Source organism: Magnolia sinica, chromosome 7 (assembly GCF_029962835.1).
Source record: "Magnolia sinica isolate HGM2019 chromosome 7, MsV1, whole genome shotgun sequence".
NCBI classification, from domain to species: Eukaryota; Viridiplantae; Streptophyta; class Magnoliopsida; order Magnoliales; family Magnoliaceae; genus Magnolia; species Magnolia sinica.
The window spans coordinates 76,913,834-76,928,457 of record NC_080579.1 but is presented as its reverse complement, the minus strand read 5'-3'; the positions used below and the strand labels follow the sequence as shown (position 1 = coordinate 76,928,457).

The following is a 14,624-nucleotide window of genomic DNA, read 5'->3' as shown; positions in this document are numbered from 1 at the left end:
CATCAGTAAGTTCTGTGTGGCTTACACTTGATATATGTATTTTATCCATGCTATTTATCAAGTGGACCACACTGCAGTAAAACAGTGGGGGAATTGAACGTCCACCATTGAAACCCTCGTGGGAGCACAGAAGTTTTGAAGCAATTAAAACAATATTTGTTTTCCTTCTAAAATCCAGGTCTTTGTGACCTTATGAAAAGACTGGATGGGAAATAAATACTATGGTGCTGCCCATTGAAATTTAACTGTGAAAATCATTATCACCACTGTCATTTATGTTATGGTCCAGATGATCCTTGTATATGATTCATTTTTAAATAATGCTCTAAAATCATCTCTAACAATGGGGGAAGGGAGTAGTTGGTACGACCCATTGGTATGGCCCATTTAATGTATTAGGGGCCCACTTGATTCGGCCCATTTGTAACGGCTCAATCGATTCGGCCCATTTACACCGGCCTATTTGATTCGACCCATTTGACTCGGCCATTTTTAACGGCCCACTTTGATAAATATAAGGCCCATGTGATTAGGCCCATCTTGATATGTTTGTGGACTGTTGTTGAGGCCCACTTTGATATATATATATATATATATATATATATATATATATATATATATATATATATATATATATATATATATATATATATATATGTATAAGGCCCATATGATGGGGCCCACCTGTTTGAATCTGAGGCCCATTGTGACATGTATTATGCCCATGACGCGTGGCCCTTTTAATGTATTAGAGGCCCATGGGCAAGGCCTAATGTGATGTATTGGAGGCCCATGGGTAAGGCCCGATGTGATGTCTTCGAGGCCCTTGTGCGAGGCCTTGGGGCCACTATGTGTTTGGTTCTATGTGGACTACCCCCTTGAGAGAAATGTTGGTTAAATATCTACATTGATGGGCAATGATGGTTAGATGTCCACATTGTGACCTTCCTCTAGGCCTTGATAGGATTCTCACCGATTGTCGAATATCGATCGAGGCCGATTTCTGATTCTGATTTATCGTGGCCGATTGCCGATTATCGATCGAGGCCAATTTTTGATTTTGATTTGTCGTGGCTGATTGCCGAATATCGATTGAGGCCGATTTTCGATTCTGATTTGTCATGGCCGATTGCCAATTATCGATCGAGGCTGATTTCCAATTCTAATTTGTCATGGCCGATTGTCGAATATCGATCGAGGCAGATTTTCGATTCTGATTTGTCGTGGCTGATTGCTGAATATCGATCGAGGCCGATTTTTTATTCTGATTTGTCATGGCCAATTGCCGATTATTGGTCGAGGCCAATTTTCGATTCTGATTTGTCGTGGCCGATTACCAATTATCGATCAAGGCCGATTACCTATTCTGATCTGTCGTGGCCGATTACTGAATATCGATCGAGGCCGATTTCTGATTCTGATTTGTCATGGCCGATTACCGATTATCGATCGAGGTCGATTTCCGATTCTGATTTGTCATGGCCAATTATCGATTATCGATCGAGGCCAATTTTCGATTCTGATTTGTCGTGGCTAATTGCCGATTATCGATCAAGGCCGATTACCGATTCTGATTTGTCGTGGCCGATTGCCGATTTCAATTGTCGGGGCTCAATGTGATGTATATGTGACCCGTATTTGAGGCTCGATGTAATGTGTATTCAGCCCGTGTCCAAGGCCCAATGAGATGTGTATTGAGGCCTAGGTGATGGGGCCCATTATGATGTATTTGAGGCCCATGGGTAAGGCCCATTGTGATGTATTCTTGGCCTATGGGCAAGGCCCATTGTGATATTATTACGCCCATGATGCATGGCCCATTTGATGTATTCGAGACCCATGTGCAGGGCCCACATGTCATGTATTTGAGGCCTATGAGCAGGGCCCACCTGTTGTGTATATGTGGCCCTTGTGTAAGGCCCATTGTGTTGTATATTAGGCCTTTATGTGAGGCTGTGGGCCCATTATATGTTTGGCTCTATGTGGACCATACCTCGGGGGCAATGTTGGATAAATATCCACATTGTCGAGGCCAATTGTTGATGTTGGTAATTGATACCGATTATGAGTATGTGACAGCATAGCATCATGATACATGCCCATACGCATCATCTGTATGTTTGTTATGAGATGTGGTTGACTATTGCATATGTCATTGGACAGGTTGTTATTAGACTCCTTAATGGGAGGAGATTGTCTCACATGAGAGCATGGTATGCGCAGGATCGATGTATGACTGGATTGTATGAATCATGCATCTTGCATTGTGTGATTGTGATTACTGTACGCCCTAGCGATATCAGGGCTATGACCTCCACAAGCTTGTCGTGGATGACTAGATAGGACACCAAAAATATTTGGTTCGAGCATCTGGGCACTTTGGATATCCGTGGGTGAAAGTCCCTAAACCTCCGAGGCTAGGAGACGCCCCAACGTCAAGACTGAGTGGAACATGAGCGCCCGAGTGCCGAATACCAGGAGGCCGCGTCCCCACCATGTCGTGGTCGGTTGGGAGGGGGTGTGGCCTTACCCGCCCGAGAGAAGGGGGCAATACTAGGCTGAATTTGACCAGCTCGTGAATGGGTCCACTATCGACTTGCTGGATAGGTATTAGCAGATTATTGGCCAGGTGGATAGTGGGGTTTCTTACGATCACTTGGACTGTGCGGCTGGGAGAGCGGAGTACCATTTGGAGTGTACTAAACCCTAGTGATGATCCTAGAGATGGACTGTATTGATATGTACTTATTGAGCAGGAGTTGTATACTCATTCATTCATTCATTCACTATCCACTCGGGCTGGTGGTGCGCAACTATTTGTTACATGTACCTTCGCAATAGCCAGGATTTCAGTTGAGGCGCGCGACTAACCTGAGATCAGGAGTTTACCACATTGAGTTTGACTATCCAAATTAGGTATAGGACTAGTTTGGATAGAAGTCTATTATGATGGACCTTATAGCTTGCGATACTACGTACTACCATCTCGACTTCACACTCTAGCACGGTCATTCCATTCGCACCACATTTTGCATTACATCCGCGGCATATGGTACGGCTGACGCCAACTGTGTTACTCATTAGGAATGTATATTGCATTGTATCCTCTGCATCTAATATTTGGCTCTCTATGACTCCTCATTTGCATAGTTTGATTTGTATTGCGTATCTTAATATTGTATGACTCATGGACTTGTCAGTATCCCGCTTACTCTGTTATCGTGTGAATTATGATTTTGTCAGTATTTCTGATTACTCTGATAATTCATGATCTTGTCAGTATTTCTGCTTATTTTGACATTGTACGATTTATGGATTACCAGTATTTGCGGTATTGTATGACTATGACATTGTATTAAATACTTGGCACTTACCTTATGCACACACTTACACCACCCTCTAAGCTTTTTATAAGCTTATGCATGATAGATGCGTGTAGGTGATGCAACAGTGTTGAGCTTGGAGCGTATAGTGGTCTTCTGGAGCATGATTTTCGATTTATGTATTTCCTTTTCAGTATTGTACTCAAATGATTATATTAGTGGATATGTGATGGTGATATTGCTCTTGTGATTTGGGTATATTTGTGGTTATGCTTCTTTAAGATAAATGTACATTAGAAAATTCTCCTTGTAGGATCCCAGGATTAGAATCTGGTGCATGTGCACTGGGAGCCGAGAATGGGGTACTATAGAGGCTGTCGGCACCAGATTCGGCGAACGGAAATTTTGTGAGCTCGGTCTCTGAGTTTGGGGCATGACACAGTCTCTCCATGATGCTCTTCCCCCTTGGCTGGCCGTATTGTAACTCAGTAGACCCATTAAGTCTAGTCTCGTATGCCACGTCAATGCTCATTGACCTCACGATACATAAACGGCTGTGTGGTATGCTGACCAACACCAGCAACAGGTGCACCACCACCATTACCACCACCGCTGGCACTGCTATGACTATCAGTATGAGTTGCACTGCTACTATTGTGCCCTTTGTTATCTTCTTCAACAATCGGCTTTGGACAGCTTTGAGCTGTTTCCACAATGAGATCTGGGTATTCAAGCTCCCCACTTTTAGTTGTTTCTTTGTCATTCTCTCTTTGTTCAAGTCATGGGAGAAGATAGTCATCTTCAACAAGAATATAGTCCAAATTTATTGGACTATTGCACCTAGTTGTCAGTTTGCCTTATTAATTTCTTCATGTTTTTCAATCGCAGCCTCACGTTATAGTGGATAAAAACATTTTTCTCCACCTTTATCGCCTTCAATCGGTTTTGCTGTTCAATGTGGATGCGGGCAAAAACGATATAATTTCTCTCACAACTGGTGGATGATGTAAACTAACTCAAGATTCTTATTGTGACATTTTGTGAGTAGGTGTACTGTCTTCATAATTAACCCACCATTGAGCTGCATAGATAACAAACAAATATATCATATATTAGTTATTTAGTTTATTACATTGGTAAAAATATACTTTATACACCTAGCTTTCCTAAATAAAACAAACTTGTTATACTTATAAATTATACTTGGATTGGTTCTTTGTATTGCAGCTCGTGCAAGTGGATCTCCAAAGCTACCCATTGCCGGTTCATACATCTCTACCCTTGAAAGATTAACTAATAGTAAGTACTACAAGTCTACACTATACAATCTATATATGTGGCATACTTAATGCATTTCAAAATACATATTTGTAAATAGTGATTAACTTACTTCATTAATGGCATCGACTTGCTGGTTAATGTTTGGCTCCAACCTTTTAAAGACATTCTTCAAACTAATAATTATCTCATCAACCTCTTTATGTGCAGTTAAGAAGAAGCCTATACGTTCATTAAAAGAGAAAACAATAGAACATATCAATACTACATAAAGAACCGAACCAATGAAAAAGAATAACTAAATTTAATCACTGTAACTTGTGTTTACCTGTCGCGTGGAGATCATGGTGAAGTTGTTTATTCCAATGCTTATTTATTAGCTTTCAACAATCCTTGTAGTGTTTACAATCACGTTTAATAAACAACTTTGCTCGGTCCATAACCTTATAAAGAAAGCCCATCATCAGCATATCGTCATTTTCTAGTCGAAGAACCTTAATCAAAGGTTCCATTGCTTTCATAATCTCTAGGATATTCTTTCAATACTTGTTCTCTTATAATTGCACACATCTCCATAAGCATGCCACTCATCCTTTGTCCATATTCGGAGTTGATCCATTGTCGAGATGTAATCATCTCGCTAAGTGCCCCTCTATGATTATACAAACTCTTTATGGCTATCAAATTTGTGGCGAATCTAGTCGCTCCAGGCCTCAACAACTCTCGCTCGTTTGTGAATTTCTTCATAAGAGCAATTATCCAATTGTGATTGTAAATGTATCCTGTAATCAACGTTGCCTCTTCAACCAGTATCGACACATTGCTCCTCTTCCCAATATCATCGAGGATGAGATCAATGCAGTGCGCCACAAAAGGAGACCAAAATAGATAAGGCATCTTCTCCATAAACATCTTTCCTGCTGCCTTATATGATGCCTCATTATCAGTGACAATTTGCATCACATTACTCTTCAATTTTTCCACCATTCTATCCATCATGTTAAATATATAAACTGCATTCTTCACATGATCATATGAATTAACGGATCTAATGAATACTGTACCCAAGTGGTAGTAGACTATAAAGTTTATCATGCCCAATCTGATTGGGCCAACCCAACAATCACACATGATTGTACATCTTGTGCTCGCCCATGTCCTTCTAAATGATTGTACATAAGCCCACACTTCATTGTACACTTCGAGTTAATGTCATAAGAACTGGGCTCTTTAATCCCCGGTCCCGCATCTGCTGTTGCATCCACAAACACCTGAAAATATGGGCAATCCGTAACATGTAGAGGAATACTATTGTGTAAAAATAACTTTGACTTGCATTTTCAAAATTATCAACAATCTACTTTGACCATATGTGCTTCAATTTCTTTTGTATCATTAATTAATTACAAATTGCATTTGAAAGAAGAAGAAGAAAAAAAAAATCAAACATTTTTTTGATTTTCTCCAAATTGGGTCTCCAACAATACCCAAATCAATAATAAGATATGGTGTAAATATGATGGAAATACTCCCCTTAGGCCCCTATTTCAACATATTTGAAAAAAATTAACAACAATTTTTTTTTTCAAAATTCCAGAAAAATGAAATAATATTATAAAAAACTACAAAACCCCTGAGATCTAGTGTGGACCTGATAAAAACTAGCCCCCAAAGCATAAGATTTGAAAAAGCAAAGAAAAATTCTAGATTTTCTAGAAATTTCTATAGATTTCCCGATTTTTTTTTTTAGAGTTGGTATAGATACGATTGGAAATGCTTTCTCATGCAAGATGTGTGCTCAAATTCAAAAGAAAAAAGGGATTTCTGTAAAATACAAAAAAATCGGCTATAAATACAAAAAAAATCCCCCACAAAAATCAACAAATCGATCACCAAATCAAGTATTGTGTCATGGGCCTGTTACTTGTGGGCTTGGCCTGGGACGTGAGGCCTTATGCTTTGCTTATTTGACTTAGTCTATTCTGTTAGTAGTGGGGTTCTCCGAGTCTTTGGGTAGTTAATTATAGTCTGGTCATGCGGATAGTGGGTGGTTATCCGTGGGGTTGCTAGGTGGTTATGCAGTAGTTGTTATTGTGGGTTGTTACGTGTTGCTTAATTTCAGTAAGTAGTGGGCTGTTGGTTATTTGTCATGTTATTTAAGTTGCTGTTGTTAATGAAAATCTATCTGGAAGTTTATTCATTATTCGTAATAGGAGGACTCGGCCCCCTCGAAGTGGCTATCTACTTACTTCTGATATCTAGCTCCTTACATGTGGTATCAGAGATGTTTGGTCCATGGCTGACGGGCACAATACTCACTTATCCCACCTTGCTGAATCATTGGCTGCAGTTCGGCACACATAGGAAATTCAACACCAAAATCAAGAAGCCTTGCAACAGGCCGTGGAAAACTTGTCAGCACAATTACAACTGGTGGTGACTAATGTGGAGACCTTGGTCATTCAGCAAGGAAAGCATAAGGAAGACTCTCACATTGAGTCATCCTCTCAGCGGGGAAATCCTTTATTTGAAGAGCATGGTGGAATTCAAACAAGGGCTATTCGTCTCGACTTTCCTAAATTTGATGGCGACGACCCTAATGGTTGGATTTATCGCGCTAATCAATTTTTTAATTATCATCAAACTAACCCTCATCATCGGGTCCTTTTGGCTTCCTTTCATATGGAGGGTAAAGCCCTCACTTGGTTTCAAGATTTGGAGGCTTCAGGTGGGATCACTAGTTGGGATGGCTTCTCTCAATCCTTACTCACCAGATTTGGTCCTTCCCTTTTGGATGATCCAATGGAGGCCCTTACACGGCTCCGACAAACTACAACCGTGGAGGCTTACAAGTCACAATTTGAGGTCTTATCTAATCGGCTTAAAGGGTTGGCAGAACCATATAAGCTCAGTTGTTTTTTGAGCGGCTTACGGGAGGATATTCGGTTCATGGTTCGTATGCTAAATCCCTCTAACCTCACAATGGCTTTTGGTATGGCAAAAATGCAGGAGGAAAATGTTGCCGCCTTCCGGCGGGGTTCAAAGGTGAGCTCTCTTCCCACACGCCCATTTATTACCAACACCACTTCAGATACAAAGGCTATTGTTCCGGTCCAACGTTTGTCCCCATTACAAATGAAGGAGCGATGGGCAAAAGGACTTTGTTACAATTGTGATGACAAATGGGGGCCGGGCCATAAATGCAAATCAGCCCGTTTGTTTATCATGGAATGGGCTGACTCAGAGGAGGACGAGCCACGACCCGTGCAGCAACCACCACTTCTAGAAGGAGTAGAAGTTCCCTTGAGTGGGGTAGAAGTTGATACAGAACCCGCTCCTGAGATTTCTATCCATGCTCTGGCCGGTTCCCTAAGTCCAAAAACCATGCGCATTCTGGGCCATATCAACGGTTGTGTAGTAGTGATTCTCATTGATACCGGGAGTACACATAATTTTCTGGACCCCTCCATTCAACACCGGGCGCATCTGCAGTCACAATCCACAGCAGGACTCTTGGTTAGAGTGGCAAATGGTGACACTTTATTCAGTACGGGCAAATGTGAGGATCTTCAATTTCAAATGCAGGGAAACACTTTTCGTGCAGATTTTTATGTTTTAACTTTGGGTGTTTGTGATATTGTGTTAGGAGTTCAATGGCTCTGTACCTTGGGGCCTATTTTATGGGATTTTGTCCTGTTACGTATGGAATTCACTCTCTTGAATATTAAGCATGTTTTACAGGGCATTACACCAACCGAGGTATCCATGATGGATGGGGCACAGTTTGGTAAGGCTATGAAACAAGACAAGCGGGGTTTGGTAATTCAGCTTCTCAATCCTACTCCATTTAGCAATTCTACTCTTGAAAATGACCCTCTTCTTACAAGTTTACTTGAGCAATTTCAGGAAGTTTTTCATGAACCTACGGGACTTCCACCAAACCGTGATCACAACCACAATATTGTCCTTCATCCTCATTCCAAACCCGTTTGTGTTGGTCCATATCGGTATCCTTATTTTCAAAAAACTGAAATTGAAAAACTTGTTAATGACATGCTTGCCTCAGGTATTATTCGTCCTAGCCATAGTCCTTTTTCTTCTCCGGTTCTTTTAGTACGTAAACAAGATGGTAGTTGGCGTCTTTGTGTTGACTATCGTGCTTTAAATAAAGAAACCATTAAGGCCAAATTTCCTATTCCTATTGTTGATGAACTCCTAGATGAATTGCATGGGGCAACTATTTTTAGCAAGTTGGATTTACGTTCCGGGTATCATCAAATTCGAGTTAATCCTAATGATGTCCCAAAAACGGCATTTCGTACACATGAAGGACATTACGAATTTCTCGTAATGCCCTTTGGCTTGACAAATGCCCCGGCTACTTTTCAATCTCTCATGAATCATATTTTTAAACCTTTCTTGAGAAAATTCATCTTAGTTTTCTTTGATGACATTCTTATCTATAGCACCAACTTGGAAGAACATCGACACCATTTAGCCAAGGTGCTGGAGATTTTACACCAACATCATCTTTTTGCAAACAAATCCAAGTGTGCTTTAGGGTGTCTTGAGATTGAATATCTGGGTCACTTAATCTCAAAAGATGGAGTCCGAGCTGACCTTAAAAAAATTGAATCCATGTTAAACTGGCCTTTTCCTTCAACTCTTAAGTCCTTAAGGGGTTTCTTAGGTCTTACGGGTTATTATAGGAAATTCATAAAAGGATATGGATCTATTGCTGCCCCCTTGACTTCTCTACTTAGAAAAAATTCCTTTGATTGGAATCTTGCTGCCAAAGATGCTTTCACTGCCCTTAAAGAAGCTATGACTAAACCCCCTATTTTAATTCTTCCTGATTTCACTAAACCCTTTACTATTCAGTGTGATGCTTCTGGTTATGGTATAGGTACTGTATTAATGCAACAGGACAGGCCCATTGCCTTTATGAGTCGGGCCATTCATGGAAAAGCCTTGCACCTCTCTACATATGAAAAGGAGTTGTTGGCTTTAGTTCTAGCAGTGAAGAAATGGCGGTCTTATGTGTTGGGGCAGACTTTTCGAATACATACAGACCATCAAAGCCTCAAGTACTTACTTGAGCAGAAGGTGGGTATTCCAATGCAACAGAAATGGCTTACTAAGTTGTTGGGATTTAATTTTGTTGTTGAATACCGAAAGGGGAAAGACAATTTGGTGGCAGATGCTCTATCCAGGAAATTTGAAGATGCACCTAGCCAGTTGGCTGCCTTGTCCTTTCCTTCTCCTAGTTGACTTTCAGATTTGCGTGTATCCTATTCCTTGGATCCAAAATTAAAGAAACTCATCTCTAATTTTTCAAACCATCTCCTTGATGTCTCTAAATATCATTTAAAGGATGGCTTGTTGTTTTACAAGGGCAGGCTGTATATTAGTGACTTTACTGCTATCAGGGAGCAGTTGCTTCATTTGGTTCAAGGGAGCCCTTAAGCAGGTCACTCGGGGCTTCATAAAACTCTTCATCGAGTTAGGGCCAATTATTACTGGAAGGGTATGAAAGAGGATGTCAAAACGTTCATTCGAGAGTGTGATGTTTGCAGCACAACAAAACAGAAAATCTTCTTCCGGCAGGACTCCTCCAACCTTTACCTATTCCTACAAAAGTATGGTCGGATATTTCCTTAGACTTCATTGAAGGGCTGCCTCTTTCGAACAGTTTCAGTGTGATTTTGGTCGTGGTGGACAGGCTTAGTAAGTATGCGCATTTCCTTCCAATTGCGCACCCTTACACAGCTTCTAAAATTGCTCAGATTTTTATTGCCAATATTTTCAAACTCCATGGCATGCCGAGTTCTATTGTTAGTGACAGGGATCCCGTCTTCACTGGCCTATTTTGGAAGGAATTGTTCAAATTGTAGGGGACTGAGCTCAAATTTTCTTTTGCTTATCATCCACAGACGGATGGTCAAACGGAGATTGTTAATAAGTGTGTGGAACACTATTTACGGTGTTTTTCCGGGGATAAACCAAGAGATTGGTCTCGGTAGTTGCCTATTGCAGAGTGGTGGTATAATACGAATGTTCATGCTTCTACTAAAATAACACCTTTCGAGGCAGTTTACGGATACCCTTCGCCACCATTGTTGGCTCATTCGCCGGGGACAACGGCGGTTCAGTCTGTGGAAGACACACTGCAGCGTCGGGACGAGATTTTACGCCTCTTGCGGGGGAACCTACACCTGTCACAAGAAAGGATGAAGTGTTTTGCTGATTTAAAACGTATTGAGCGGCAGTTCGAAATAGGCGACTAGGTCTTCCTGCGTCTCCAACCGTACAAACAACATTCGGTTGTGCACCGCCGCAATCTGAAGCTTTCTCCTCGATTTTATGGTCCTTATCAGTTCCTAGAGAGGATTGAGAGTGTCACTTACCGATTGGATCTTCCATCAACCTCTCTCCTACATCCCGTATTTCATGTATCGTGTTTGAAACGGAAGCTGGGCGCTCGGAATGTGCTGGTCTCTACCATTCCTCCTGTGGCTGTTGATGGTGGGCCGCAAGCTGAGCCTGAAGAAATTTTGCAGCGGCGCATGAAGAAGAAGCAAGGGCGAGCTGTGAGTGAACTGCTTGTCAAATGGAAAGGACTAGGGCTCGATGATGCCTCCTGGGTGGACTTCCAACAGCTGCAAAAAGACTTCCCTGACCTTGAGGGCAAGGTCTTCTGATGGGGGAAGGATTGTCATGGGCCTGTTACTTGTGGGCTTGGCCTGGGACGTGAGGCCTTATGCTTTGCTTATTTGACTTAGTCTATTCTGTTAGTAGTGGGGTTCTCCGAGTCTTTGGGTAGTTAATTATAGTCTGGTCATGCGGATAGTGGGTGGTTATCTGTGGGGTTGCTAGGTGGTTATGCAGTAGTTGTTATTGTAGGTTGTTACGTGTTGCTTAATTTCAGTAAGTAGTGGGCTGTTGGTTATTTGTCATGTTATTTAAGTTGTTGTTGTTAATGAAAATCTATCTGGAAGTTTATTCATTATTCGTAATATGAGGACTCGGCCCTCTCGAAGTGGCTATCTACTTCCTTCTGATATCTAACTCCTTACATATTGTCGGGTAAATCTAGGCATAAAATGTTGATTTGTATGGATTTGAACAAGAAAAAACAAAAAAGAGGATTAATTTTTTTATTTCAATTTTTTCAAAACTGCCTCCATCCCCTTTCGATCGTTCAAATCCACTAAAATGCTCTGTTTTGATCCTCCAAATCGATGTAAATGGTGTCGAAAATCCCTTTAATATGGTCTATTGAAGTTGTTTTAAGCAAAGGAAAAGAGTTGAAGGAGAGAGATCGAAAAGGGGAAAACAATGTTTGTTTTGGGGCTTTTTTTTTTTTGATGTTCGGATTGGTTTGACAGATGCGGATACCAAATATCTGTACCGATATATGCGGGGTCGTTTTTTTGTATCGAGTTGATACGACCCCATTTCACATATCGCATCGAGCTGATATGGATATGATATCGATTTTCAATTCCATGCTAAGGGCGATTCTCTGTTAGCTCTTTTTATAAGATCCTTTGCCCAAAGATGACAAGCTCAGATGGGGTGCACTTCTATCACTTTTGGTTCAATGGAGTGCCTCCCAAGGTCGTCGCTTTCACGTGGCTAGTGGGTAGAAAGAAGGTGTTGATGATTCATAACCTTCAGGAGCGAGCCATGGTTATTCCGAACATGTGTTTGTTGTGTAAACAAGGCGCCGAATCCATCGATTTCCTCTTGATATCCTGTCTGTTCACTTCCAAGGTGTGGGTGTACTTTTGCTCATATACGACATGTCGTGGGTTATGCCGCTTCAAGTTTCAGACCTTCTTTGGGCAGAGGGAAAGAAGGCTAGGTTTATTTGGAATCTGATCCTGCTTGCCGTCTGGTGGGCCATTTGGGGTGAGTGAAATAGGCATCGGTTTCGGGATTCTTTAGGCTCAAGTGAGGCTTTAGTGTTGTCCATATGATAGTGTCCATTAATGAAAGTTGATCCTGATTGTGTAAAGTCAGTTCTTGGGTTGTAGTCCCTTTGGGTTTTCCTTGCATTCTTTTCTTGCCTTGCTTGCAAGTGGACCTCTAATAAAATTTCCATTAATCATCAAAAAAGGAAAAAAAAACATGCTTGATGCGGGGAATCGGGGATGTAATAGGTTGATGTAATTACGTTAAGTGGTTACTTTTCATTAATTGGGTGATTAGGTTTGTACGTTTTCTCTAGCTCATTAGATGAGTTGGTAGAGATTGTAGTGTGTGTTAGTTATCGGGGGTTCAATCCCTGGTAGTGTTACCTAAAAAAAAAGGTTTGTACGTAAATGTTGATTAGAATTTTCTACAGTGGTTTGTTGGGGACATGTTGGAGTGAATGAGGGTCATGGTGGGAACAGAAAGGAAATGCGTCATTAGCTTTGAAAGCACGTTGGATTGCAATCTCATGTTCTATGACCTTATTGAAGGAATGAATGTATAGGATTGGCAATTAAAAGCATATTTTAGGTGCAAGGGTATAGATGAATGTGGAAACGAGGGTTTGGTCAATGACTGTGTAGTTGGCTACCTAATATGCGCAACTATTATAAGAATTGAGGGAATATTTCATTTATTTTTGTTTAGGGTTTACTAGATCATTTAGGATGACTTGGTTTCTAGGTTACACTCTAATTGTTCAATGGAGAATCATGATCATTGCATGAGGTGGAGTGACTCGGGAAATGAGCAAACCGTGTGAATTCAAGGCTGACCAAAATTTGGGAAAGAGTTGCATTTGGAAGGCATCATTGTGTTGAATGATTGTACATTTTATTAGGAAAGTTTGTATGTGAATGCGTGGATTTCTGGTTTCATTGCATTGGGTAAATTGTGGGATGGTAAAGTTGGAAGGGAATTGGGCGGATGTGTATGTCCCTGGCGAGCGTTTGGCTCTGAGCTATGGATATTGAGGTCAATTGAGTTGTTGTGTTACTGCTTACTAGTAATTTGAACGTGTACTCAAGTTGTCTTAGGAAGGCTAGTGGCTTGCTCAAGTGGTGATCTAGGAGAGTTAGCTATAATTGGTGGCCCAACGGTGTTGACAGAAGTAGATTTGGATTGTCCGGTGTGGATGGTCGGGGAAAAGTAATCAGAGGTTGGTTTTAATACATTTATGGCCCGTTTTGAAGCTTGTATTTGGAATACATTGGAATCCAAATCATAATTACATTGGAATCAAGGTGATTCACAATCCTTAGTTGTATTTGGCATAATGCATTAGAATCAAAACCTTCTGTTTGGGAGCTTGTATTTGGAATGCATTAGAATTCTTTCATATATTCACAATACCTGAATTTGATTAACTAAATAATCTAACATCCTAAATTATTATACATGTGATATTTGACAAAATGATTGTAATAAGCCCATTGAAATATATACCTTGGCAAAAAATGAGAAAATTACTTGCCTTGGGTGGGCCACAAATGTAAGGATGGCAAATGAGCGACTCATCGACGGTTTTTAACCGGCCATTTAGATGTCCAACATTTGAATAGTTCGGATCATTCTACTAATGTGATTCTAGTGTTGTAGCCATTCATTGGATTGTTTTGGGGTATCATCAACGTGCCATGTGTACAATGGATTAGTGGCTTCGCAACACCTTTGCTACATGTGCGACTCTCTCGAGGAGCCAAAAAAGGCATTTCGCTTGGGTACACCCACATCACAACAAAAAGGCGAGACTCTAAAGCACACAAAAAATGTCTATTTCAAATACCTTTAATTCAATTTACCTCCAATTGCAAACACAAAAACCAGCATGTTGGATTCGAAATACACCCATTTCCTCTCAAATGTAGGCTGCCGACTGACCCCCTAAGAGGTCTAGAACGCAGTTTTCTATGACAAGGGTGTCTAATTGGTGGTAGAGCGCATCTAGTGTTTCTTCATAGGGTGAGGAAATGCTAGTCATTTGGGTTGGAAGATGGGGTTCACGCATGGGTTGTTGGGTTGTCGGTCGACATTTGAAGTGCTAGC

At 41.0% G+C, this 14,624-nt stretch overlaps 1 protein-coding gene across 1 annotated transcript; it reads left to right on the top strand.

The window, feature by feature from the left end:
• Positions 1-7,283: 7,283 nt before the first annotated feature.
• Positions 7,284-11,302, top strand: LOC131250673 (uncharacterized). Its single transcript, XM_058250956.1, has 4 exons — positions 7,284-8,420; positions 8,508-9,850; positions 10,695-10,836; positions 10,979-11,302. The coding sequence occupies exons 1-4, from the start codon at positions 7,284-7,286 to the stop codon at positions 11,300-11,302; spliced, it is 2,946 nt and encodes a 981-aa protein (XP_058106939.1).
• Positions 11,303-14,624: the final 3,322 nt, after the last annotated feature.

What these genes read in the sequence shown, in the direction of transcription:
- LOC131250673 (XM_058250956.1), top strand. Translation starts at nt 7,284, where the DNA reads ATGGAGGGTAAAGCCCTCACTTGGTTTCAAGATTTGGAGGCTTCAGGT. An exon ending in AACAAGACAAGCGGGGTTTG is followed by an intron (nt 8,421 to 8,507) that starts GTAATTCAGCTT and finishes GAGCAATTTCAG; the next exon opens with GAAGTTTTTCATGAACCTAC. An exon ending in CTGTCACAAGAAAGGATGAA is followed by an intron (nt 10,837 to 10,978) that starts GTGTTTTGCTGA and finishes GGTCCTTATCAG; the next exon opens with TTCCTAGAGAGGATTGAGAG.